This window comes from Sus scrofa, chromosome 2 (genome assembly GCF_000003025.6).
Source record: "Sus scrofa isolate TJ Tabasco breed Duroc chromosome 2, Sscrofa11.1, whole genome shotgun sequence".
Classification (NCBI taxonomy): domain Eukaryota; kingdom Metazoa; phylum Chordata; class Mammalia; order Artiodactyla; family Suidae; genus Sus; species Sus scrofa.
The window spans coordinates 17,140,863-17,167,439 of NC_010444.4; the positions used below are offsets into that span (position 1 = coordinate 17,140,863).

The 26,577-nt window shown below is 49.8% G+C and overlaps 1 protein-coding gene across 2 annotated transcripts in view; it reads left to right on the forward strand.

Moving 5' to 3' along the window:
• SYT13 (synaptotagmin 13) overlaps nt 1-26,135 on the forward strand; it is a 46,871-nt gene extending 20,736 nt beyond the window's left edge. For both annotated transcript variants that reach the window (XM_003122846.6, XM_013994380.2), the window contains exons 2-6: nt 8,674-8,899; nt 13,330-13,464; nt 15,676-15,977; nt 19,861-19,990; nt 22,308-26,135. In XM_003122846.6, the coding sequence (XP_003122894.3) occupies nt 8,674-8,899; nt 13,330-13,464; nt 15,676-15,977; nt 19,861-19,990; nt 22,308-22,612 (1,098 nt within the window). In that variant the 3' untranslated portion in view covers nt 22,613-26,135. The remainder of the gene's footprint in view (nt 1-8,673; nt 8,900-13,329; nt 13,465-15,675; nt 15,978-19,860; nt 19,991-22,307) is intronic.

A 26,577-nucleotide genomic window follows, 5' to 3' on the forward strand; every position in this document is an offset into this window, starting at 1 on the left:
TGGTAAGCTTCACCTGTTCTAGAACTTCACTGATGTAGACGAAGACGACCCTGAGAAACAGCCCTGGCACTATTTACATTTGGGGTTGAATAATTCATTATTGTAGGGAATTGCCCTTTGTAGGATGATGGCTGGCAGCATTCTGGCCTCTACTTGGTAACAGCCTCCCCTCCAAGTTGTGACAACCAACAATGTCTCCAGACATTGCAAATGTCCCCTGAGTTGAGAACAACGGATATAAATGGAATCACCCAGTATAGATGCTTTCATATTATGCCTTCTTTTGCTCACCATGTTTTTTTGTGATTTTTCCCCTATTTTGAGTGTACTCCTAATTCATTTCTTACTGTTGAGGAGTACTCCATTGTAAGAATATGCCATAAGTTACCTCCCCGTTCTCCTGTTGCTGGACACTTGGGGTGCTTTCTGTTTTTGGCAAGTATGAGTAAAGTTACTTCAGTATTCAGGTATAAATCTTTTGTCAGCATATATTTTCATCTTCTTTGGAAAAATACCTAGGAGTGGAATTACTGGTTTATAGGGTAGTTACATGTTTAACTTTGAAGAAACTACCAGTTGTTATTTACAATAGCCAAGACATGGAAGCAACCTAAATGAGTGGATATATATATATACATACACAGTGGAATATTACTCAGCCATAAAAGGAATAAAATGTCATTTGCAGCAATATGGATGGACCTAGAGATCATTATACTAAGTGATGTAACTTAGAAAGAGAAAGAGAAATACTATATAATATCATTTATTAACAAGGTCTAAAATATGATGCAAATGAACTTATTTACAAAACAGAAACAGACTCACGGGCATAGAAAATAAACTTATGCTTAGAAAAGAGGACAGGCAGTGAGTTTGGGATCAGCAGAGGCAAACAATTATATAGCGGATGACAAATGACAAGGCCTACTGTATAGCACAGGGAACTATATTCAATATCCTGTAATAAACCATGATGGAAAAGAATATGAAAAAGAATACATATCGATATGTCTATATCTCTAGATATAAATAACTGAATCCCTTTGCTGTACACCAGAAACTAAGACATTGTAAATCGACTAGACTTCAATTGTGGAGTTCCCGTCATGGTGCAGCAGAAATGAATCCGACTAGGAACCATGAGTTTACAGGTTTGATCCCTGGCCTCGCTTAGTAGGTTAAGGATCTGGCACTGCTGTGAGCTGTGGTGTAGGTCGAAGATGTGTCTTGGATCTGGCATGGCTGTGGCATAGGCTGGCAGCAACATCTCTGATTAGACCCCTAGCCTGGGAACCTCCGTGTGCCGCGGATGTGGCCCTAAAAAGACAAAAGACAAAAAACAAAAAACAAAACCCTATACTTCAATTTTTAAAAAAAGAGGGAGTTCCCACTGTGTTATAGTGGGTTAGTGATCCAGCTTGTGTTTGTGGAGGTGCTGGTTTGATCCCTGGCCTGCCACAGTGGGTTAAGGATCTGGCATTGCTGCAGCTGTGGTGTAGGTTGCAGCTCCAGCTCAGATTCGATCCCTGGGCTGGGAATTTCCTTACGCCATGGCTGAGGACCAAAAAGGAAAAAAAAAGGAATTGCCAGTTGTCCAAAGTGGCTGACGATTTTCCCTTCCTCCCGCAATGTGTGAGCATTCCTATTGTTTCCTATCCTCGCCAACACTTAGCGTTGTCATTCTTTTTCATTTTAGCCATCCAAAGGGAGGTGCGGCTATGTCCGTAATTCTTACACTTTCTTGGATAATTCTCATGAATAGATAGATGTATTAGTTATCCAGTGCTGCATAACAAATGATCTCAAAACTTTGTGGTTTTAAATAGCAACACTCACTAGCTCAGTTTCTGAGGGTTGAGACTCTGGTCATGGCAGAGCTGGTCCTCTGGCTCAGGGTCTCCCACAGGCTGCCATCCTGGTGCAGGATGTAGCTCCCCAGGCATCCCTTGGTTCTTTGCCACCCAGGCCTCCCTATAGGGTAGCAATGAGCATTTTTGTTTCACCAGCAAGCTCAGGTGAGATGGAATCAGACTTTTTGTAACCGAATATCAGAAAAGACAGCCATCCTGTTGGCAAAATTTACTCATCATAAACACTCACAAGGTCCAGCCCTCAGGGGCACAGGAAGACACAAAGTTGTGAACACCACCAGGTGAGGCACCTGGGTGCCATTGTAGAAACACCTGTCCCAGCAGCTCTGGTGTGAGAAGCTTCACCTAGACCAGAGCTTCTGAAACCATCTATCAGGAATGGGACCTGTCTTGCTTCGTTGTAAGACCTACTTGGCTCATCACTAATGAATAAAAAAAGAGTTGATGGACTGGCCACAATGCATGAATCCACTTTGCATAGATGCTGGGGTCAAACAAGTATTGCCAGCATTTGCCAAGGACCGGCCGCGTCAGCTCTGTGCTAAGAGCGCTACACCCAGTAGTCTTTTCTCCTCCTCAGTCTAACCTCGGGAGGGAGGTGCTATTGTTCTCATCCCCATTTTACAGATGAAGCCACAGAAGGGGCACAGAGAGGTTAATTAATCAGACCTGAGATCACACAGCAAGTAATTGGCTAAGTCTGGACTCCAACCAAGTGGTCTGTTTTAGATCTTGAACTCTGACCACCAAGCTATATTTCAAACTCTTATACACATGTTAGTATGCAGAATTACCAGGATTAGAGCCCAGAGTGACAGAAGCAGGCAGCCCGTGGCCTCTGACCCAGCTTCTCTCTGAGAGGGGCTCGCTGTGCCGAGCTGCAGACTCTAGCCTTTTTGGCCCCTGTTTGGCCTCATCTGAATAATCCATGTTCAACTCTCTCCTCTCTGCCATCTCTTTTTTTTAAGTTCAAGTACGAAGGGCAAAGCCATCTGTTTCCATTTCCAGCTGCCTCTGTCTCCCCTACCCCCTCCACCTCCTGGATGCTGTGATGCTTTAAGATGGATGTCCCAGTGTGAAAACCCAAATTAATAAACAGTGTCTAGGTGAAAAAGTGAATCATGTCACAAAAGAGGTCACCTAACATCTCTAGTGAGGTTCGATGTTTGTTTACAGATCATTAACTACGTAATTAATTTCTTTTTCCAGTGCAAGCCCCGTAGGAAAGGACAGCATCTGTCTTGTTCACTTCTGTGTGTTCCTAACACTTAGCACAGGACCTGGCCTGTCGTCAGGGATCAATAAATATTTGTTCATGAAATGAAGCTTCCCTCCTTCCCTCCGCCCCGGCCCTGTACCATCTGTCTTAGCCTGGATGACGGGAAAGCTGAGCCTGCCAGGGGCCTCTGTGCAGCTCTTCATCAGGTTGTGCCATCCAGGGATGCAGGAGGTTGAGCGTGCCCAGAGAGCGTTACTGAGCCAGTCTCCAGTTGTTGCCAAGGGCAACTGCTGGATCTCCAGGCATCATCTTCCAAGAGGCCACTGAACTCTGTTGGGACGGGTGGTAAGGAGAAACACGCAGGGGTCAAGATCATGCCACATGGAGTTTTAGCTCTTGACACATCTGGGTTGCCCTTGAGTGGACCGAGAGTGTCTCGGGGTGTCTCCTGCCTCAGCAGCCATGGAGAAGCCAAGGGCATGTGGCAAGGGGGTTGTGGAGGAGGCATGGGCATGACAGAGGGCATTTTAGGGCTGTGCCCATGTGCAACTGACCAGAGTTCAGACAGAGCTGGCCATTCGCAGAGGAGCCAGTGGCCCACCGCCCCGGAGACAGGTGAGGCAGGGAGAAGCCAAGGATACACATCAAAAGGGGCTGATGCACCAGTGAGGGTGTTTCTTCCATCTTTACCTGCAATGCTGAGCACAGCTGGACATCTCCTAAGAATTTAACCCCTGCCTCCACTGGAAACCTGATTCGTCCTTCAGCCTTATTTCCAGACCCTCTTCCATGAGTTCAGGGGAGCATTTAGAGAGGGGATCCCACTTCCAAATTTCCCCCTCCTGCATCCATGGTGTGAGGCTTGAGCTCAGGTCCTTCTCCGAGGGCTTCTCGCCGGAGCACCTCCTTCCTCCCAAGCATTCTCACGATCCGCCAATCATCCTTTCCTCCCTCAACTTCCAAATCTCTTTTTGCTTTGTCTGGACACTGAAGTTTAAGCTATTTAAGTGGAGACCTGCATGCATTTGAAAGATGTGGTGGAACCGGGCTTTTGAAATGCAATTAAAGATTGTACGAAGCGAATGAGAAAGCAGCTGCTGCTTCTGATTCTTGGAGAGGCTTATGTAGTGGTCACCTGACACTGCTCTCCACCGGGTCGAGGGCTAGAAATGATTCTCCGCTAAAGGCAGCCACTAGCGCACAGAACCTTACCAAGGCAGGGCAGGATGTAACTGTGGATGCCATTGGCTGGATGCAGAGGGGCTGGGGTGGGGGCGTGTCTTAGCCTAGGCAGAGTTTCTCTACAACAGGCCATATCTCTTGTGATACGCAATAAAAATGCATTGTGTCAGTTCAGGGTGCTCTTGGCTGCAACTCACCAAGACCCCAATCCACACAGGCTTGACAATAAAAACAACATTGAGAGTTCCCGCTGTGGTACAGCGGGTTAAGGATCTGGATGTCTCTGTGGCGGCTTGGGTTGCTGTGAGATGTGGGTTCCATCCTTGGCCCAGTGCAGTGAGTTAAGGATCCAGTATTCCCACAGCTGTGATGTAGGTCGCACTGTGGCTGGGATTCAATTTCTAGCCCAGGAATTTCCATATGTCCCCCCCCCCAAAAAAAAAAAAAACCAGAACAGCATTGCTTGTGTAACCGAAGTGCAGAGGTGGGAGAACATTCAGCCTTGGCTGAGTCAATAGCTTAATGACACTGTCATCAGAGACACAGCTTTCTTCTGTCTCTCCATTCTGCAGTCCCCCTTGTGGGCTCTGTCCTAAGACTGACTCACCTTGCAGAAGTGAGACAGGGCCACGTCCTCCCTGTCCAGCAGTGGGGAGGGTCTCTTCTTAGTGCCTTGGAAAGCAAGTCCTTTCATTCTATCTGGAGTGGCTTCCCCAGGGCAGAAACAGTTCCCAAGATGATGCCAAGAATGGATAGAATCAGACCAAACAGAACGCCCCCCTTCCCACTCCCTCCCCAGAGCTGAGGTGAAACCCAAAAGCCTGGGACCTGGAGGGTGGGGAGGGGCTGGACGTTGACAGACACCAAGCAAAGCCCCGCCCACTGCGGGCTTTCTAGGTTCTCAGGACTCCGGAGGACTGTGGCTCCAGGCTGTGCGGAGACTCAAGGTGACCCAAATTGAACCTCACTCAGAATGGAGCCCAGTGATTTTTTTCCCCATTAAAAATGCAAAGTCGATGAAATTTCATCAAACTAGGAATTAATCAACAGAGCCCTTTTCTAAACTGATTGAACTGGGAGGAGGCCAAATGTAAAGTCCAAAGTGCTACCCAGCCCAGCCCAACAGCCTCAGTTCTGCCCCAAGTGACAGAACAGGATGACTCTGAGAAGAGGAGGTGGCCCAGCGGCCCGTGGGAAGCTGAGGGCTTCTATGCTATTGAAGAGGAGGGAGTCTCAGCCACCCGAACCTCAGGCTGCTGCAATTGCCACTTAGAATCCAGCATCCAAAACAAAGAGGGATTTTTTTCTTTTCTTTTTTCTTTTCTTTTCTTTCTTTTTTAGAAGCGGCTGCAGGGCAGTGGAGATAATAGAGATTTGAAGTGAAAATATCTAGATGCTTGATAACATACACCCTGTCAGTTGTATAGCCTTGAACTTCCTCCATTCCCTATGTCCTTGGTGTGAAATAGTGTAACTGGCCTATTTCAGACTTAGATGAAATATTGGAGGTGGACACCACTTTGTGGAGGACAAAAGGGCATAAGGACATCAGGCACTGCTGTGTGTGTCACCTTCCCAGGGCCCAGATCTTCCTCCCTGCCTCCTCATTCCTGCATCCTCATCCCTGCATCCTCCCTCCGCTTTCCAGACCCCCTTTCCTTCTAGGTCCTGCTCAAGCCCTGGCTCCTCCCTGGCCTTGGGACGCCTCTGTTGCCCCCTCGCATGTGTCATCTGCTTCCCCCCCCATCTGTAATTTTCGCAGGCCGTCTGCTGCCTACGGCTGAAATGTGGTCCCCAGCTGCCAAATACACTGCTATTCACCTCCTGTTTGTGATGGTTTCCCCAACTCACCTGGCCCTGCAAACGAAGAACTGTGTCTCCCACCTCCCATCACTGTGTGGGGTGAAGCAAGCCTTGAAATCACCTGTGGCTTGAAGTGACAACTCAGAGAAGTGAAATGACCTGCCCAAAGTTACTCAGCTTGGACAGCTGGGTCAGTTCCAGAAGCCAAGCCCCCGGATGGCCAGTGACACTTTCGATGGGGTGGAGGTGCAAAGGGGACCTGACCTGGCACATCATACAACTCTGCCAGGGTGCTAGGCGAACGAAATGCATAATCATGACAAGCATCTCTGATGGGTGGGTGCTGCCTGGCAAAGGCTTAAAGGCAGAAAGAAGGTTGGGAGCCACTGGGGCAGTGGGCTTTGGGGCCAGGCTGGTCTAGCTCGATCCTGTCACCGCCCTCACTGTCTGGTCCCTGGTAACCTCAGTCCGTTGAAGTCAGAAGTGTCTTTTGAGCTCATTCATGCCAGATGCACTCAGCAAAGGTCAGGATAGAGGCGTCCCTTCTTGGCTGTGTGATAGCCTAGGGGGCAGTGTTTCGAGGGAGCTGTGAAATGTTTTACCCCTGCTAAGCCCCTTAGGGGCATCTGAAGGACACAGGAGTCAATGCAGGGGCAGCAGCCCTCAGGGTACCCACAGGAAGGGGGTGTTCAGGTGAGGCTGGCTCCTGCTTCTCACTTCTTTTTAACCCCTTCTTGTGGAATCTCCCCCTGTTGTCCAGTCAAGGGGGACAATTAGGAAGGTCCCTGTCATCAAGTTCCAGGCTCCCTCGGGAAGAGCTGGGGGCAAACTCTCAACAAAGACAGAATATCCAGGAGATGTCCTGGGGTTGTGAAATGTACAGATGCAAACACTAAACATGAACTTCAAAGCAGTGCAATCACTGCCCTCCCACAGGACAGCACCCACCCCCAACGCCACACTTCCCAGGCCCCGGGTCACTCCTGACCCTGGGTAGAGCAGCCTTGACCCCTGGCCAGCCCCTCAGGCAGCCACAGAGAGGGGAGGGGCAAGAGGAGAGCATGGAGGGCAGACAACTTTTGGGGGGCTCTGCTGCGGGCTGGTACCTGCCTCAATGTGAGGGCCATCTGGGGGGCTGCCCACCCAGGGTGCCAGCCCCTCAAGCTCTAGATCTGGTCATCCATCCTGATTTCCTGGGGACTGCGCAGTAGTGCTGACTGTTATACAACTTTGAGTCCCTCACATAGGAGAAATCTCGGTCCCCAAGGAAGGCAGAGGTAAAAGATTTCACTCTTGTGTGGGGCAGCCTTGCTTACTTTTTTTTTTAAGGGCTGTGCCTGTGACACATGAAAGTTCCCAGGCTAGGGGTCCAGTCGGAGCTACAGCTGCCAGCCTACGCCACAGCCACAGCAATGTGGGATCTGAGCCATGTCTTCGACCTACACCACGGCTCACTGGCAACGCTGGATCTTGAACCCACTGAGTGAGCCCAGGGATGGAACCCGCATCCTCATGGATACTAGTTTGATTTGTTTCTACTGAGCCATGATGGGAGCTTCCCAGCCTTGCTTATCTTAAGGCTTGCCAAGCAGGTGGATCTGTGTAAAAAAGATGCCCTTTCCTCTAAGTGGACTAAGCCCTACCCCAGGACACAGAGCTGGGCAAGTGGTGTGCAAATTATATTTCAGCCCCCACTTACCCTTCATCTTTCTGCAGTGCACAAACCCCACAACTGAACATGGTGGCCCTAGCCGCGAGTATGCACTATATGCTCCCTGTGAACAGATGCTGGGCTAGGCACCAAGGCTACAGCAGGAGCAAGATAAGACAAAACTCCAGTACTTACAGAGCTCACACACTAGTGGAAGAGACTGACCACAAACAGGCCAAACTATGATGAAAACCATAGAGGATGAGAGCAATGCCATCAGACACAATAGAGCCTGGTGACAGGAAGGGGCGGGAGAAGGGACCTAACTCAGAGTAGGTGGAGGTGGGATGGGTGGTGTGCGGGGAGGGGTGGAGGCTAGAAGCCAACTCAGAAAGCTTTCAGCCTGTTTGAGAAGAAGCAGGGAGCTTGGTGCTAGAGAGGGGTTTGGGTCCAGGTCAGAAAGGTGGGCAGGGCCAGTGATGCCTGAAGGTCATGGCAAGGAGTTTGGATTTTGTTCTATATGCAGTGGGATCAAGGGCATGTATGAGCCTTTGGGTGGAGAAGGGACGTGGGAGAAGGAATAAGAGAAGAAGACAATGAGAGAAAACAAAGAAGCAGATGGCACAGATGAGAGTGGGTGTGTGTGTTGGGGGGTGGATGATGGCGACAGGCCCAGGGAACCCCTGTAGGCACCGCGGCAGGGTGCTTGGGGGATGGATGGACGGGGCTGACATCTCAGGGGACCCAGCATGACTCGTGATGTTGTACATTCTGTGGGGCTTGGAGAGGACATTTGGCCTCCCCAGGTCGTGTTCCCCAGAGCAGAAAGGACCCGTAGCCCTCCCTCTGTCTCCATGAAAGCTCGGTCATCTATTCTTGCTTCTGTAGGTGGAAATAGGCAAGAAGTCCTCTCGTGGCCTAATTGGAGTGATTTGTGTTTGCAGTTCAATGTCAAAAAGTCCACGGAGCCCGTCCAGCCCCGAGCACTCCTCAAGTTCCCAGACATCTACGGACCCAGGCCGGCTGTGACGGCCCCGGAGGTCATCAACTACGCAGACTATACGCTGAGGACCACGGCGGAGCCCGCTGCACCTGCCAGCCCCCAGGCCCCAAATGACAGCCGCCTCAAGAGGCAGGTCACAGAGGAGCTGTTCGTCCTTCCTCAGAATGGTAGGGTTCTCCTGCCCGCACTTCTGTGGGCAACACTCAGCAGGATTTGAAAGCAGCTCTGCACACAGTGGGCGCGGCCAGCCCCAGTTTCCCTGGCATGTGACCCTGGGCGAGCCGAGGGCTCAGGGCCTTGGAATGACAGTCCTCTCTTCCCTCCGTGTTTCAAATTCCTTCTCCCCAAGGCCTCCAGCTTTTCCCTGGGAAATGGAGAGTCCCTTTCAAGCCAGGTAGCAACCTATAGAAAGGGGATAAAAAGTCGTGGTTAAACTATGGGCTTCAGAGTCATGGTTAAATTCTCTCCTCCCACCCACATCTTTTTTTTTTTTTTTTTTTTGCCTTTTTTATTTATTTATTTTTTATTTTTTATTTTTGCCTTTTAGGGCTGCACCTGTGGCATATGGAAGTTCCCAGGCTAGGGGTCAAATAGGAGCTACAGCTGCCAGCCACAGCCACAGCAGAGCCAGATCCTTAACCCACTGAGCGAGGCTAGGGATCGAACCCACATCGATCGTGGATCCCAGTTGGGTTCATACTGCCGAGCCATGATGGGCTCTCCCTTTTTTTTTTTTGTCTTTTTTAAGGCTGCATCCATGGCATATGAATTTCCCAGGCTTAGGTTCGAATCAGATCTTGAGCTGCTGGCCTACATCACAGCAACACAGGATCTGAGCCACACCTTCAACCTACACCACAGCTCATGGCAATACTGGATCCTTAACCCACCGAGGGAGGCCAGGGATTGAACTCTGGTCCTCATGGACGCTAGTTGGGTTCGTTGCCCCTGAGCTGCAACAGGAACTCCTAATTCTCTCCCCTTTGATATACCCACTGTATGACGTCAGTTATGTGGCTCATCTTTTGGGTCGTCAGTTTCCTCATATATAAAATGGGATCACCTGTCCCGTAGGGTCGTTGTAAAGTGTGAATACAATAATGCATATGAAGTGCTTAACTCAGGGCCTGGTCCGAGGATGTCATTGAAACCTTGTTACTGTCATTGTTGTTTCTATTCTCCTCCTCAGCAGCATCAACATCAAGAGTGTAATACCTTTCGGTGTATAACACCCATGCTGGGCACTGGGGCAGATATGGAAGCAAAGACAGTCCTACGGAGACAAAAAATACAGCCAGGAGAACAGATTGTGACATGGTTTGGGGTGTTGTTTGGTGTGGTTGGAAAGGAAGTGGAAGCAGAAGCAGCATAACCAGTTCCGACGCTGACCCCACTCCTAAGGCATCTCCTGGCCTGGGTCCAGTACCCACGTTGGCCAATGCATAAATGCCCCGCCTTGCCCCCAACCCAGCTCCAAACCACAGTGATTACACTGGCATTTCTTCAACACAAACTCATGCAGCGCCTGTGTCAGGAACGAATCCTGGTTGGCTTCTAGCCTCCAGGTTTGCCAGCCTACATTTTAAATTGGAAAATATTTGCAAATGAGACAACCGACAAGGGATTAATCTCCAAAATATACAAACAGCTCATGCAGCTCAATATATATATATATATATAAACAACCCAATCAAAAAATTGGCAGAAGATCTAAATAGACATTTCTCCAAGGAAAATACACAGGTGGCCAAAAATCACATGAAAAGATGCTCAACAGCACTCATTATCAGAAAAATGCCAATCAAAACTACAATGAGGTATCCCCTCACGCTGGTCAGAATGGCCGTCATCAAAAAGTCTACAAACAATAAATGTGGGAGAGGGCGTGGAGAAAAGAGAAGCCTCTACATTGTTGGTGGGAATGTCATTGGTACAACGACGGTGGAAAACAGTTTCAGAAGTTCCTTAAAAAACTAAAACTGGAACTACCATATGATGCAGCACTCCTGGGCACATATCTGGAGAAAACCATAATTCAGAAAGATACATGCACCCCCAACGTTCATTGCAGCATTGTCTACAGTAGCCAAGATGTGGAAGCACCTAAGTGTTTATCACAGATGAATGGATAAAGATGTGGTACATATATGCAAGAGGATATTACTCAGCCATAAAAAGAAATGAAATATTGCCTTTTGCAACAACATGGATGGACCTAGAGATATCATACTGAGTGAAGTGAGTCAGGCAGAGAAAGATAAATAACTTTGATATCACTTATATGTGGAATCTAACAAAGATACAAATAATGTATTTACAAAATGGAAACAGACCCACAAACTCTGCAAACAAACTTACAGCCTCCAAATAGGAATGTGGAGGGAAGGAATAAATTAGGAGTTTGGAATTAACATATACACACAACTGTATATAAACTAGATAAGCAACAAGGACCTACTGTATAGCACAGGGAACTCTATCTTCTGTAATAACATATATGGGGAAAGAATCTGAAAAAGAGTGGATAAATATATATGAATAACTGAATCACTTTGCTGAACACATGAAACTAACACAACATTGTAAATCAACTATATTCCAAGAGAAAATAAAAATTAAATAAAATATAAATTAAATTAAAATAGACCTATTGATAACTTTTTTGGGGGAGAGGAGCTGCACCCAATTTGGCACGTGGTAGTTCGTGGGCCAGGGATTGAACCCACACCATGGCAGTGACCCAAGCTGCTGCAGTGACAACGCCAGATCCTTAACCTACTGTGCCGCGAGAGAACTCCCTATTGAGGACTTCAGAGCTTAAGCTTGGAGGATGCAGAACCACTTAAATGAGGACCTGGGAGGGGCCCTCGTAATCATCACCAGTCTGGGAGCCCGGATTCCCCAAAGCTGAGACGAAGCCGGACCCGCTCCACCAAGGACCACAGCAGAGCCCTTCAGAGTCTGAAACTGTGAAGAATTCAGAACACATTCATTTAGAGTTCCCGTCGTGGCGCAGTGGTTAACAAATCCGACTAGGAACCATGAGGTTGCAGGTTCGATCCCTGCCCTTGCTCAGTGGGTTAAGATCCGGCGTTGCCGTGAGCTGTGGTGTAGGTTGCAGATGCGGCTCAGATCCCACGTTGCTATGGCTCTGGCGTAGGCCGGCCGCTGCAGCTCCTCCAATTAGACCCCTAGCCTGGGAACCTCCATATGCTGCGGGATTTCTTTTCCTCTGTTCTTCATTCCTTTCCCCACTACGGAAGGTAACCAAGTTCTCATGCCACTGAAATCTAGCAGGAGCTGACTGGTTCAGGAGATATTGACCACAGGTGAGGGAGCGAGGGGGAGGAGGCTGCCAGATTTGTCAGATACTGTGCCCGCTGTGGGTCCACCTTGGTCCACCTCCACCGGCAAAGATCCTCACCAGCCCCTTGTAGAACTTGGAGTCCCGATTCTTGAAGCTGAATCTGCTGCTGCATTTCCCAGTGGTGCTGGTTTGGTTTGGCTTTGATTTTGAAGGTGGAGGCAGTCTGAGAGCTGAAGGCTCCCTCTGGCACTGACCCTGCTGGAGCCATCCATAGGGTGCCCTTGGAAGCCACCTGCATCGTGGGTGCAGGCATGTCACGCTTTACACATTGCGGCTCACATCCTGGTCAGTCCGTTCCCCACCTAGTTGCACCAGGGAGAGTCTTCAACTACCTGCAGGAACCCAATGATGAATCTTTTTAGACATGAGATTCTCTTTTGTGTTCCTGCTCTTTAAATTCATTCTGAAAATCAAAAAATTTAATTCCAATTTGTTTCAAGTGGAGTCTGTTGCAGCTGCTGAATCCTTTAACTCTCATATTAGGTTTGACTAATGGGAATCTTCCGGATGTTTGGCTCCTGTCCAAGTGAGGGGAAACGTGAGCAATATGTGTGGTTTTAGGAGCTTCTGAATTGAAGATAAGGTCATTCATTCATTCAGCAAGTATTTATTGAACATGCTCTAAAGTCAAGCCCACTATCCTGACCTTGCCCGCCAGCATCTATTCCTGACAGTCTTTGACCTTTATCTCCAACCTTGAACTCCTGGGCATCAGGAGTTCAAGGCTCCTGGGCATCTGTGGGAGAGGCAGAGCTGGAGAAGGGCTGGGGCTTGATTTGCCTAAAACAGGGTGACCAGAACCACACAGGCTCTGATGGTTTCCCTTCCTGAAAGCTCACCCAAGGCCAGGCCCTGGGCTAAGTACTTTTCTCACTTCATTTCCTTTAATACTCACAGTTACTCTAGCAAGAAGGAGTTGTTATCATTTTCATGGTAAAGATGGGGAAACTCAGCTTCAAAGAAGTCGAGTAATTTGTGCAAGGTCACATCATAACCCTTATGCAACAGCCCACGTCTGACACCCAAGCCCATGCCTCACCCACTGGGCTGTGATGCTCCCTTGAGAGGGAATACCCAGGACCACAGGTGTTGCCCAGGTGCAGCCATCATGATTTCGCATCCAGTTAGGAAACTGTGGCTTCGAATTTGCAGCGCAGGTGGCAGAGATTGCCAAGGGTGGCAGCCGGGATCCTGGTGTGGGTGGTAGTAATGGCTTTACCTCCTTGACAGGTGTAGTGGAGGATGTTTGTGTCATGGAAACCTGGAACCCAGAGAAGGCTGCCAGTTGGAACCAAGCCCCCAAACTTCACTACTGTCTGGACTATGACCGGCAAAAGGCTGAACTGTTTGTGACTCGCCTGGAAGGTATGCTCGTAGCTGACTTTCACTGACTTCTGTGGGTGTTCCTGTCTCCCCTGTGGCTAGAGCGAGCACTGGGTGGCAGATTAACGCTCTGTAGCAAACAAGACCCGGAGGCATGTGATACTCAGACACACGGGGTTTTTCTGTCCCTCATATACCAGCCCAAAGTGGAGACTCCTGGTTGGCAGATATCTTTCCTCCAAACAGTGATTCAGGGACCAGGCTCCTTCCATCTGAGATCTTTTTTTTGGGGGGGGGTCATTTCAAGGCCCCACCTGTGACATATGGAGGTTCTCAGGCTAGGGGTCAAATTGGAGCTTTAGCTGCCAGCCACAACCACAGCAAAATGGGATCTGAGCCACGTCTGCGACCTATAGCACAGCTCATGGCAACCGGATCCTAAACCCACTAAGCAAGGCCAGGGATCAAATCCATGTCCCCGTGAATACTAGTCGGATTCATTACCCCTGAGTGACAGGTATTCCCCAATCTGAGATCTTGTGATCTATATCGGCAGGTAGAAGGATTAGAGAACAAGAAGCGGGCACAACCCTTCCGTAAAAGCTGTAACCTACAAATGGCATGCATCACTCTTGCTCACTTCCCATTGGCTGGAACTCAGTCACATGACCACTGACTTCAAAGGAGGCTGGGAAGTGTGGCCTAGTAGGTGCCCAGTTAAAACAAGGAATGAATTTTGGGAGTTCCCTTGTGGTGCAGTGGGTTAAGGATCTGATGTGGTCACTGAGTGGCTCAAGTTGCTGCTGTGGCACAGGTTCAATCCCTGGCCCTGGGAATTTCCACTTGTCGCGGGTGCAGCCAAAATTTTAAAAAGGAGTGAGTTTTGGTGAACAGCTCATCATCTTGCCACAGGGCCTTTGACCCTGGACAGAGCTTTGTGCTGGACCCAGAGGGAGTTCTGAATGTTCCGAAAAGCATCTATAGTGCTAGAACCAGGTAGTCTTTCCTGCAGGGTCAGGATGTCCCTACTCTTCCTACCCTGACAATTCACTTTATCATCAGCAAGGTAAGCTCAGATTTTGCAAAGAATTTAGGGCTAAAAATGGGCTTCTCCATGGCTCCTAGACACTAGAACCTGGGGACAGGATAAATTGGATGTCTAATTTAATTTAATTTTTTGAGGGAGTGTTTTTCCCTTTTACTTTCTTTCAAGATTTTTTTTTAACATTTTCATATACTTTCTTGGAGTTCCCATCATGGTGCAGTGGTTAACGGATCTGACTAGGAACGTGAGGTTGCAGGTTCGATCCCTGGCCTTGCTCAGTGGGCTAGGGATCCGGCATTGCCATGAGCTGTGGTGTAGGTCGCAGACGCGGCTCAGATCCCGCGTTGCTGTGGCTCTGGTGTAGGCCGGCGGCTACAGCTCTGATTAGACCCCTAGCCTGGGAACCTCCATATGCCGCAGGAGTGTCCCAAGAAATGGCAAAAAGACAAAAACAATAAAATAAAATAAAATAAAATAAAATAAAATAACATAACATAACATAACATAACATAACATAAAATAACATAACATAACATAACATAAAATAAAATAAAATAAAATAAAATACAGAACAAATTATGGAGTCAGCAGCAAGACTAATAAAAATCACCAGCAGCTTTCAGGCCCTCGTGCCCTGGGGAAATCTTAGAGTCCTGAGGAGTATCTCCTATTTCTCTTGTTGTTTTTGATAGGTGAGAAATAGATTTATTAGGATAGGACACTTGTGAGAGATGCAAGCAGACAGGCACGGAAGCTCCGCCATATCTCCTATTTCTGAATGTCTCATTGGGAGTTCCCATTGTGGCTCAGAGGGTTAAGAACCTGACATAGTGTCCACGAGGATGTGAGTTTGATCCCCGGCCTTGCTCAGTGAGTTAGGGATCCGGAGTTGCCACAAGCTGTGGCGTAGGCGGCAGATGCAGGTCAGATCTGGCATTGCTGCGGCTGTGGCATAGACTAGGGGCTGCAGCTCTGATTTGACACCTAGTCCAGGAACTTCCATCAGTCATAGGTGTGGCCCTAAAAAGGAATTGTCCCATTGAAAGGAGATTCCATGTAGCCAGAGTGGTCAGCCGTCGGGTCTTTCGGACATCCAAAGTCATGCATGACCTCTAAGCCAGCATCTGCAGCTCACAGGAGAGCCACGCTTCTCTCCTCTCCTTGTCCTTGGCACGCCCCCATCTGTGCTGCTTTCTCCCTGGCTGCAGCTGTGACCAGTGACCAGGACGGAGGCTGTGACTGCTATGTCCAGGGCAGCGTGGCCAACAGGCTGGGCTCCGTGGAGGCCCAGACGGCCCTGAAGAAGCGGCAGCTGCACACCGTGTGGGAGGAAGGCCTCGCGCTCCCCCTGGCGGAGGAGGAGCTCCGCACAGCGACCCTGACACTGACCCTGAGGACCTGTGACCGCTTCTCCCGCCACAGTGTGGCTGGGGAGCTGTGCCTGGGACTGGATGGGGTGTCGGTGCCCCTGGGGGTCGCCCAGTGGGGAGAGCTGAAGACTTCAGTTAAGGTAGGGTTGTCTCTCTTCCGTTGGTGGAGCATGAGATGGCAGGGCTTGAGCCAGTGCTCATGGAACAAGCTTCAGAGAGCCTCCCAGCCCGGGGGTGGGGGTGGTCTGGGGAGGGAGGCAGGGTGTAAGAGGAAGGTGGACTCTTGAATAGGGTGGAGGGCTGGAGTGGACCTCTATCCCAGGATCTGGGATCCCTAGTGTCTAGTTTTGCTTCTAGCCTGCCGTGCAAAGACACCCCAACCAACCCCCTGCCTGGCTGTCACGAAAAACATCACCTAATGAGTTTGTTTGCTCTGGTGCTGATGACATTATCCCCATTTAATGTACCCCCCTGTGCATCCACTGTGTGCCGGACCCCACAGGGAGATGAGCCCCAGGCGGAGCCTCTCTACTCATAGACAGTACAGGCCAGAGGGAGCAGTCGGAACAAGTGACAATGACAGTGATGGTGGCTGTGATGAAGGTGGTATCTGACATAAGACATCCAACCAGGACCTAACCAAAGTGATCTGACAGAAAGTTCTAGAAGGCCTGGAGTGTTGTGGTGTTTGTGCTGGGCTTGGAAGGAGTGACTGGGCCTCGGGGCTGGCTCTAGCCAGGGCTGGTGCTCCCCACCCCTCTGGTGCTGCAGAAGCCATGCGTAGGAAGGAAGTATCTGCTGAGATGCCACACTGTTGGGAGAGGGGTTCCTTGGAGAGCAAACCATTATTCCCCAGGGCCAGGGCAGGGAGGGGGTCAAGGGAGATCAGGGCTGCAGGACACTGTGTGGCTATTTAGGCCCTAGGGTCAAGGCCTCATCCAAGGCCTGCTGGGATGGTGCCTAGAGGGAAACTTCTGGATGACCAGTCTCTCAACCAGCTGGTCAGTGGCTCATCTGGAGACCATATCACCTACAAAGCCTAAAAGAGTTATACTATCTGGCTCTTTACAGAAAATTTTGCCCCCCCCATGCTAGAGTAATAAAAACACTACATGGGGGCTCATTTTTGAGCATCTCTCAGTTACTGTGCTAAGCCCTGTCCCGAGTCAAGCAAGCGGGAGAGATGCCGGGACTATGGCATTTATAGGCAAGAGAACTGAGGCTTAGTGCAGCTGAGTAACCTGCGCAGGGTCGCCCAGCTGGGACCTGGACGTTCGGCCCGAGGCCAGGTTGGTCTGGTTGTAAATCCTGCCTTGTCCTCCTGCCCCCGTGAGAGGTAAGTGCCCGACAGGGTATGAGGCGCCGTCAGCAGGTGCCTTTCCTGCCGCCGTGGGACTGGGGGACAGGGTGGGGGGAGAGTGCAATTTTACTTCCCACCTGCTCCGCTTTTCACCGTGATCTCTTCTTCGCCTTATTTTCCTTTCTTTCCCAGGCTCAGAAAATTGCTAAACATTGACAGCCCCTCACAGCTGGAACCAGGCTGTTCCGCAGCACGCTGTCTAATTAGCGTGTGACCTGGGACTTGCGTGGAATCACAGCCAGGGCCCCTGGGAAGAGGAGCCTATCACTTCAGTTTATTCAGCTGGCAAACCAGCTTTCTCCAGAGATGGAGGGGCTCCCCGCAGGGCCTGGGGGAGTTTGGTGCTGCCCCCGCAGGGTGGAAATCCAGCATATCTAGGCCGAAGGCTCAGGCACCTCGCCTGCTTCTATTCTCTTCCCTAGAACAAACATTGTTCCTTCATTCTGCAAATACCTTACCCGGTTTCCACCCTGTGCCAGGAGCTGGGTTCACCACAATAATTAAGACAAAGCCCTTGGAGTTCCCGTTGTGGCTCAGCGGGTTAAGAACCCGTCGTAGTGTCCGTGAGGATGTGGGTTTGATCCCTGGCCCCACGCAGTGGGTTAAGCATCCAGCCTTGCTGTGAGCTGTGGTGTAGGTTGCAGACGCGGCTTGGATCTGGCTGTGGTGTAGGTCAGCAGCTGCAGCTCCGAATCCATCCCTTGCCTGGGAACCTCCCTATGCCTCAGGGGTGGCTCTAAAAAGGCAATAGATAAATAGAGAAATAAATAAATTTTTAAAGATTGGACAATCAAAGCCCTGCCCTCACGGCTCATCCATCCTAATAATCATCCCGCTCGTGGCCGTCACCGTCCCGCAAATACACCTTCACAGCCTCTTAGACCACGGACCTGCTTTCCATGAAGGTGACTAATCTCAGGCAGGAGCGTGGAGTCGGAAGTCGGAGATGGCACTCTGTGTGATGGGACAGGAGGGAGCTCCGGGGCCAGGCAAGGGAGCCCCTCGCCCCAGCTGGAGGGAGCAGGTGGTTTTGAGCGAAGTGGTGGGGCCAGTGGTCCCTACGGCCCACCTGATTTTCTTCTGTTGGTCAGAACAGGTTAAAGCAGGTGCCAGCAATGTCCCCGTTCTCCCCGGAAGACACTCAGCCAAAAGTGGCATGTGCGTCACCAGGAACCACAGAGTGACCCACACCAAGGGCGGCTTGAATGATTCATTGAGAGCTCAAGAGAAAAACTGGGGGCGGGGAAAAAAAAAAAAAACAGGAAAAGGATGGAGAAAGAAAAAGCATTATTTCTATCAGCAGGTACATTAAACAGCAGAACCGATGGGGCAGATGCTGTTAACATCCTCTGGCTGTGGTGCAGCCCGCTGGGCTTTGGGGGGCTCTTGGCACCCTCCATGGAGGAACTGAGCCCTTTATGTGGTCGGGTCGGGGGCAGAGGGCTCAAGCCTTGCCTCCCTGTGGCCACGACCCAGTTCGGCCGTGGGCCTCCAATAAGTGTCCTTAAATCAGGAGGCTGGCGTCTGTCCCAGCTCAGCTGGCACCCCTCCGGGGCCCTGGACACAGGGCCTCAGCTCACTCCCTGTCTGAAACGAGAGGGCTGTCCACCTTGGATGCTGGAGGACCACGGGTTTAGGACATGGGCTTTGTCATCAGACCAGACCCCCCATTCAAGGCTTCGTTTTGCTACTGACTGGCTATGTGACCACAGGCAATGCAGCACCCTCTCTAAGCATCTGGGTCCTACACTTAAAATGGGAGTGAGGTCAGCATCCTTCTTATTCTTGGGGTCACGTTGAAACGAGATATCTCACCCTGCCTTCATAAGTATTTCTCGCGGGTCACCTGTGTGCTGGGTGCCAGGGATGGCTCTGTGGAGATGACAGCCTTGAAGGATGGGTAATGTCCTCACACATAGCGCAGAGCGTGTCATGCTACCTGCCACCCTGCACACCATGGCCAAAGTTCCTGGTAACTCCCAGAATCGTTCCACCACCCGAGTGGCCACTGAGGGCTAGTTGAATTGCTGTGGTCAGATTGTAGACCCTGCCTGGTGGGAGCCGGGCAGAGGGCTGGCCAGCGTCACTCCCCAAACCCAGACTGGACTAGCGGTCCCACTTAATGATCTCAAGAAGTGGTGATTGTCTTTTCTGAATAACGAAGGGCAATAATCAAACCGAGGAGGCAGAGGCTGTAGTGTGTGCCAGGGACGGTCCTGAGCCATTAAATAATGCCTCATTTCATTTGCGCACTCCCGTTGGGTGGAGATAATATTGTTTCCATTTTCCGGAAGAGGAAAGGGAGGTCTGGGCAAGTGAAATAACTTGCCCGAGGTCACACAGCTAGTAAACGGTGAGATCGGAACCGAGACCCCGATAGTCAAGTTCTAGGGTCTGTGCTCTTGAAACCACCCTTGGACTGTGACCGCCTCCTGCGGGGACTCTTGGTCATTTTTTGTCCCTCAGTGGATTTGGTGAAATTCTAAACAAAGTCTTGTAGCAGTCTCCGTGACACTCTGTGAAGCTGCAGGTGGGGGACAGACATGCTGGATGCTTCTCAGAGGCATCAGCATCTCCTGCAAAGCGCAGCGACTGCCAGCATCTCTCATCATGTACCTGGCCTTGTAAAGGAGGTTCCCCCTGTATCCCCTCTTCTGTTCCAGGAGCCGTCCGCAGGGACTGGGGAGGTCCTTCTATCCATCAGCTACCTCCCGGCTGCCAACCGCCTCCTCGTAGTACTGATTAAAGCCAAGAACCTCCACTCTAACCAGTCCAAGGAGCTCCTGGGGAAGGGTGAGTGAGGTGTGAGAGGCGAGCCAGGGGGCCTCCCGCCTCGAGGACTGGGCTGTGGGAGGCAGTGCAGACTGGTGAGCAGGGCGGAGCATGAGTACATGTGTGGAGTCAGCCTCAGCTGTGTCCACCTCAAACTCATCATCCAATTTCGAAGGATATGCTCACTTCTCTAAATCCACATTCATTGACTCCTGGGCCAATCCCATCCGTTAGGGCCCAGATTTTTGAGCTACCTGGGGGTCCCTATCTTGCAGATCCACCATGAAAAACGTTATCCAGGGGTCATAGGAAGCCAAAGATCAGACAGTAGCCATGAAATGGAGTATCTGGGCTGTAGGGGAAACTTGACCCAGCCCTTGTGCCTTAAACCTGGCTGGGCCCCCCTTACGGTCAGGTGTGTCCGGGAGCTGGGCTTCTCCTTCTCTGGTCTCGTCTAGCCACCACCCTGCTCCCTGCACCCAGTCTAGGCTGCTCTCCCTTCCCAGCCTCTGCCAACCTGCCCTCCCCATACAAGCCTGAGCGTGGGTTGCGGCAGACGGTGTGTGGGTGCGTGGGCTGAAGCAGCGCCTGTGCCCCATCTACCCAAATAAACATGCCTGCAACATTCTGGAAGCCTCAGTTTTTCTTTCTGGATACCCCTGCACAGGCCCCAAGTCTTAGGGACCAAATAGGCTCTCTTGTCAGGGCAACGTGGGTCACCTCTATGATGCCTGGATCCAGAGCCAAGTGCTCCTAGCAAGATATAAATAAATAGCTATTTACAGCAGGAGACAAAGAATTGCTCTGCATTCAGAACCTTCGAGCAAGAGATTTGGGGCGAATGAAATCAGGAGGGTTAGTCTGGCTGACAGATTCCTGAACCGAAGGTCAGAATTGAATGCTTTTTTCCTCACCCCCTATAGCTAATTCTTTGCCTCCTGCTTTATTTTATTTTATTTTGCTTTATTTTATTTTATTTTTTGTCTTTTTAGGGCCGCACCTGTGGCATAAGGAAGTTCCCAGGCTCGGCGTCGAATGGGAGCTGCAGCTGCTGGTCTACACCACAGCCACAGCAATGCCAGATCTGAGCCATGTCTACAAGCTACGCCACTGCTCACGACAAGGACGATCCTTAACCCACGAGTGGGGCCAAGGATCGAACCCACGTCCTCATGGATACTAGTTGGCTTCGTTTCCACTGAACCGCAAGGGGAACTCTTCTTTTTTAAAAAATTTTTATAGCTCCTATCAAGACAATTACAGCTCAGCACTTTTTCTCTCAAATATCTCTGCTGAAATAACAAACTAACCACCTGGGGGTGATAATTATAGCAATAAATTCAGAGTAACAATTATTCTCGCATTAGCTTCGGAAGCCTTGACTAATGAAAATACAATCTGGGTCCTGAACCTCATGATATGACATGAAGAGGTTTGTCTGACCTGTTGGCCAGTTTCCTGGGGTGGGGGGGTGGGGGGGCAGCTGTATTAGGGGTCAAGCCAGGCTGCCCTCACCCTCTGCATGAGGCCAGGATCCTCAAGTAAAAGCTAAAAAAGAACAGATGAAAACTCAACCAACCAACAGGAGACCTGCCATCTTAGTAAGAGACAAAAATGCTTGGATGCAGAATCAAGGGGATGAAGGCATAGGGACGGCTTCATTTTCTGGTCTGAGTTTAAAATCAAGCTGCAGGGAGTTTCTGTTGTGGCTCAGCAATAACGAACCTGACTAGTATCCATGAAGATGCGGGTTCGATCCCTGGCCCTGCTCAGTGGGTTAAGGATCTGGTGTTGCTGTGGCTGAGGTATAGGCCGGCAGCTGCAGCTCCTATTTGACCTCTAGCCTGGGAATTTCCATGTGCCTCGGGTGCAGCCCCCCCCCCCAAAAAAAAGACAAGTTGTAGGGCATCTAACTCACCATCCTAGATCTGATTTGATGTGGGACATGAAGCACACAGAAGGACTCATGACAATGATTTCTTGGTCATATGGCAGCATGACCCTTCTCTTGGGAGCTACCCACTGACCAGCCATATATATTGTGCTATGGTCTGTTTTCCACACTTGAGGTCGGAGCTTTTGCTGAATGCCCATGTCTAGACCAGTGTCTGCCATATGGAGGGCATTTCATAACTGCCGAATGAATACATGGCCCATGAGGCTGGGGGAGGGCGGGGGAATGTGGTAAGAGGGAGCCTCAGTGCAGATCTTGAGCCAGAGACCCTGTCCCTCCATCCCCAAGAGGGTGCATCATCTGAGCCCCCCCCTCCCCCTGCCCCGGCCCAGAGCCTCACTCTTGATCCTCCGCTCTGTCTCTTTCTGCTCTGTCCCTCCCCAGATGTCTCGGTCAAGGTGACCTTAAAGCACCAGGCTCGGAAGCTGAAGAAGAAGCAGACGAAACGAGCCAAGCACAAGATCAACCCCGTGTGGAACGAGATGATCATGTTTGAGCTGCCGGATGACCTGCTGCGGGCCTCCAGCGTGGAGCTGGACGTGCTGGGCCAGAGCGCTGACGGGCAGAGCTGTGCGCTTGGGCACTGCAGCCTGGGCCTGCACGCCTCGGGCTCCGAGCGCAGCCACTGGGAGGAGATGCTTAAGAACCCGCGCCGGCAGATCGCCATGTGGCACCAGCTGCACCTGTAGCCCAGGCCACCGCCCTCCTCCGGCACAGCCCGCCACTCCCTCCACCCCCGTCAGCCCCAGCTGTCCTCTGCACCCTCCTCTTGTGCCCCATCCACGGTCTGACACCCGAAGACAGACTTATGTGCAAAGACCAGGACCCTCCTCTTCCTCTCCCATCACGCTCCCGTTTCTTAAAAACGAGCAGGGCAGGGCAGGATGGAGAGGGGACATTTGGGTCACTGAAGAATATATTTGTCTCATCTGGTTGTCGAAGAGACTCATCAAATACAGCCTGTGACATGTTTTGGCAGTGGGCATCAGGCTGGATGCAGAGAAAGCCAAATGTAGGGAATTAATGGATGCAAAGATGGTGGCTTTGTAAAAATAAGCAGCTCAAATGATGACGGGAGTTGCCGTTGTGGCTCAGTGGAAGTGAATCTGACTAGTATCCACGAGGACACAGGCACTCCCTGGCCTCACTCAGTGGGTTAAGGATCCGGTGAGCTGCGGTGCAGGTCGGCAGCTACAGCCTGGAACCTCCATATGCTGCAGGGGCGGCCCTAAAAACAACAACAATGGTGACAGAAATAAAGTATCCTGGATCCTAAGAATTAGAGATTGTCAGGGCAGGATGGAGTCTCCACCAGCATCAAATCATGCTGCTGATCCAAGGCACGAACCCAGCAGTTCTTAAACCTTAGTGTGTGAAGAATCACCAGCAGATTCCTAGGCCCTGCTTGAGAGGTTCCAAATCCATCTTCCTGGTTGAACCCCAGGAGCCTGATTTTTAATAAGCACTGAGTGGCTTGGATGCTGAGGTTGAAGTACTGCGCTTGGAGAAATCCCTTTTCCAACATTCCAGGCAGGGTCCCTCGTCCTCCTCGGGCCAAACACCCTGGGGTGGCCAGTGGCCACGCTGGACATCTCAGCCGTCAGTGTGAAATACGGGAGCCTGTGTTCGTTATTTAATGATTTGAATTCCTAACATCTTTCTTTGCGCTTCTCAGATCCTGCTCTTGGACTGAACGTTGTGCTTCCTATTGAATAATTGTACTGTTTCATCTCAAAATCCGTTTTTGCCATTTGAAGGCCCTCCTTCACCAGGGAGAGGTAGGCTCCACCGTGAACTAATTGAGCGCTAGTTGTCACACCCACCAGCATCACCAAAGTGACCCTCTGAGTCAGACCCATCCCTTCTCAGCACACCAGCCACTTGAGGTGGAATTTGATTTGGAGCACATATGAATTTAGTCTGGCCCCGTGGAGGTGGAGAAGGAAACGAAGTCTTTTGCAAATGTGCCCTCTCTTTTTAGGGCCTATCACTTTCATCAGTAAATAACCAGCTGCTAGGTTTCAGAACACGACCTTATCATTCCAAGAGCTGGTCATATCACGAATAATATCATGAGCCTTGCTGAGTGGCTGTAATATCTGCCTGGGAACCGGGGTTCCTGGGTTCTCTTGTTGACCATCCGTAAAATAGGACTAATGACACTAATGCAGGTGGCACCTTCTCTGAACGATTCTGCAGATGAACTCGTACTCAAGAGCTGTAGATGCCCCCTGGCTAGGAACAAACTCCGAGGCCACCAGCTTGATCTTTAAGCTTCATACTGGCAGTTGACCATGCCTGGAAGTGCCAGAACGATCCCAGGCATTTCCAGAACCATCGGTTCGGCATTTGGACCCTTCATGACCGACATCTAAACTCTGGGCCTTCAGGTGTCCCCCCCGCCCCTGGACCTAAAAAAAGAATTTCTTTCCTTCAGTCAAGTCATTCTTGGCCTCGCCCTGAGAATCTGAGCAAGGACGTATCACCTCTTGTCATTATTTTCCCATTCTGGACAAAAGTAGAAAAGCATTTAGAGATAACTTCCACTCATCCCCTGAAGAAACAGAAAAAAAATAGTGACTCCCTCTTAAATGGGAAAATCATTCAGATAATTGGAAATCTCACCCGTTAAGGCTGCCCACTTCCTGCCAAGTTTTATTTTTTAGGCAAGGCCTTCATTAGTGGTTTCCTACAAGAGGTTTTGGCATTTCCCCCTTTAGCACTCTGGCCCCCCTGTTTTGGGGGTCGGCGTGCTCAAACAGAGCAAAACTCTCCCTATGGAAGCTGACTGCTACTCGTGCTTGCTGACATCTCACACTCCAATCTAGAAAAGTCTGGATTCCAGATTTAAAGTCAGGAAACGTGGGTTCCGCTTCCTTCTAAGTCCATGTACCTGCCTTACTGTCCACCAAAGGATGCTTGAGGTGAGCTGATTGCACCCCTGGTTCCAGAATATCAACTCTACCCACGGTCATTCTATCTGAGGCATTCATTTCTTTGGATCTCAAAGGTTTCCTTTTCCAGAATCCAAACTAAAGGTGGCCCCTAAAGGTATCGCCGCTTAACATCCTAGGTGCCTGCCATCACCTCGGCAAGCTTGTACTGAAATGAAACAGGTTTTGCAAGGGGTCTGCCTGTTGTGTTACTGGTATATTCGAGTGCCTAGAACAAAGCTGGTTCATGGGCCCTCTGTATATATTTGTTGGATGAATTAAAATGAAGGACAGACAGGAGAGCAGGCAGAAGAAGACCTATTTTTATGTAAGTGGCATAAGAACCAGAGTCCTAGCTGAGTTCTCAATGGTCAAGTCATCAGACATCTCAGCAGTCAGTCTAGAAATTCATGAGACTGTGTGTGACCATTCACCTGATGGCAATTTATAGCTCGCTGTTAAGTGTAATTAATGATAGACAGGAACATAAAAGCTGTGCTTTTCCACCAAAACTCCATCTCAGTGAATTTTAAATCACCCAGAGGTATCAGACTGCCAGATGAAAAACCTTCAGTCATCTTTGCATCAGCTTACTTTGTACCAGATGCATTTGCAAATTACTGCCAAATTAGAGTAATTGAGTCTATGTGAATGCATCAGTTTTTTTTTTTTTTTTGAAAGGAACACTTTGTCCTTTGCCAGGGGGCATTTTCTAAGAAGGGCATGAAGCAGAGGTGAAAATAAAATGGGAAACGATCTCAGACTGGGCTGTTGCCCACAGCGTTGACCTGGCTCTGTCTCGCGATATGATGATGGGAGAGAGTCTGATCTCATTTATCTGTGACTCACTTCTTGTGTCAAACTAATAAATCATCGTTGAGCGCCTATTGGTGAAGATCTTGCACACGTCTGTCCATTTCAACCTGAGCTATGACTCTTATCCAGACTGAGTGGCAAATCGCCCTAAAGGATGCTGTGTAGAGAGAGCAAGATGGGAGAGCAGCTCTTTCAGGGCAATTCCTTCAGGCTTTAAAGGAGTCTTGGACAGCTGGGGGCTGCAGCTTACGTCGAATGGAGGTGAGGACCACCCAGAAGAGAGAGTTAGTCCTTGTGATTTGTTTTTGCTGCCCGTGTTTCCTGTTGTCCATGCCAAGTGTGTGTCTGTTTTACAATCATGAACCGAAGCACAAAAAGACGCATGAGACATTGTAGTCATATGTCTGGTGTCACACTCTGGAAATCTTGCAGTGGTAAATAAATAATTTCCAACAGGGTCACCTGCCTGGTGTTTTTTGTTGTTTTTTTTCCCCCTTTTTACTTAATATTTTACACATATAAAATGCAGAAAAAAATCATTTGAAAATACTCATGAACACCTTCCAAGTTTTATAAAACTCAGCAAATAGAAATCTCCTCATCCTTCATGCAGGAGATAACCACCCTGAATTTGGGGTTTCTCACCCCCAGCCTTTATCTTCTTACTCCATGTATATGTAAACCCCGGTGCTGTGGAATAGTTCATGTTTTAATTTTAAATGGTATCACACTGTTTGCTCCACATTAAAATATTGAGCTTTATCCATGCAGATGTATGTAGTTCTCGTACATTCATTTTCACTGCTGTATTATATTCCATCGCATGACTATACCACATCCCTTTCTCCTGTCACTGTATGTTTAAATATTTCTTATTTTTCTCTTAGAGGAAATGCTGCTGTGCA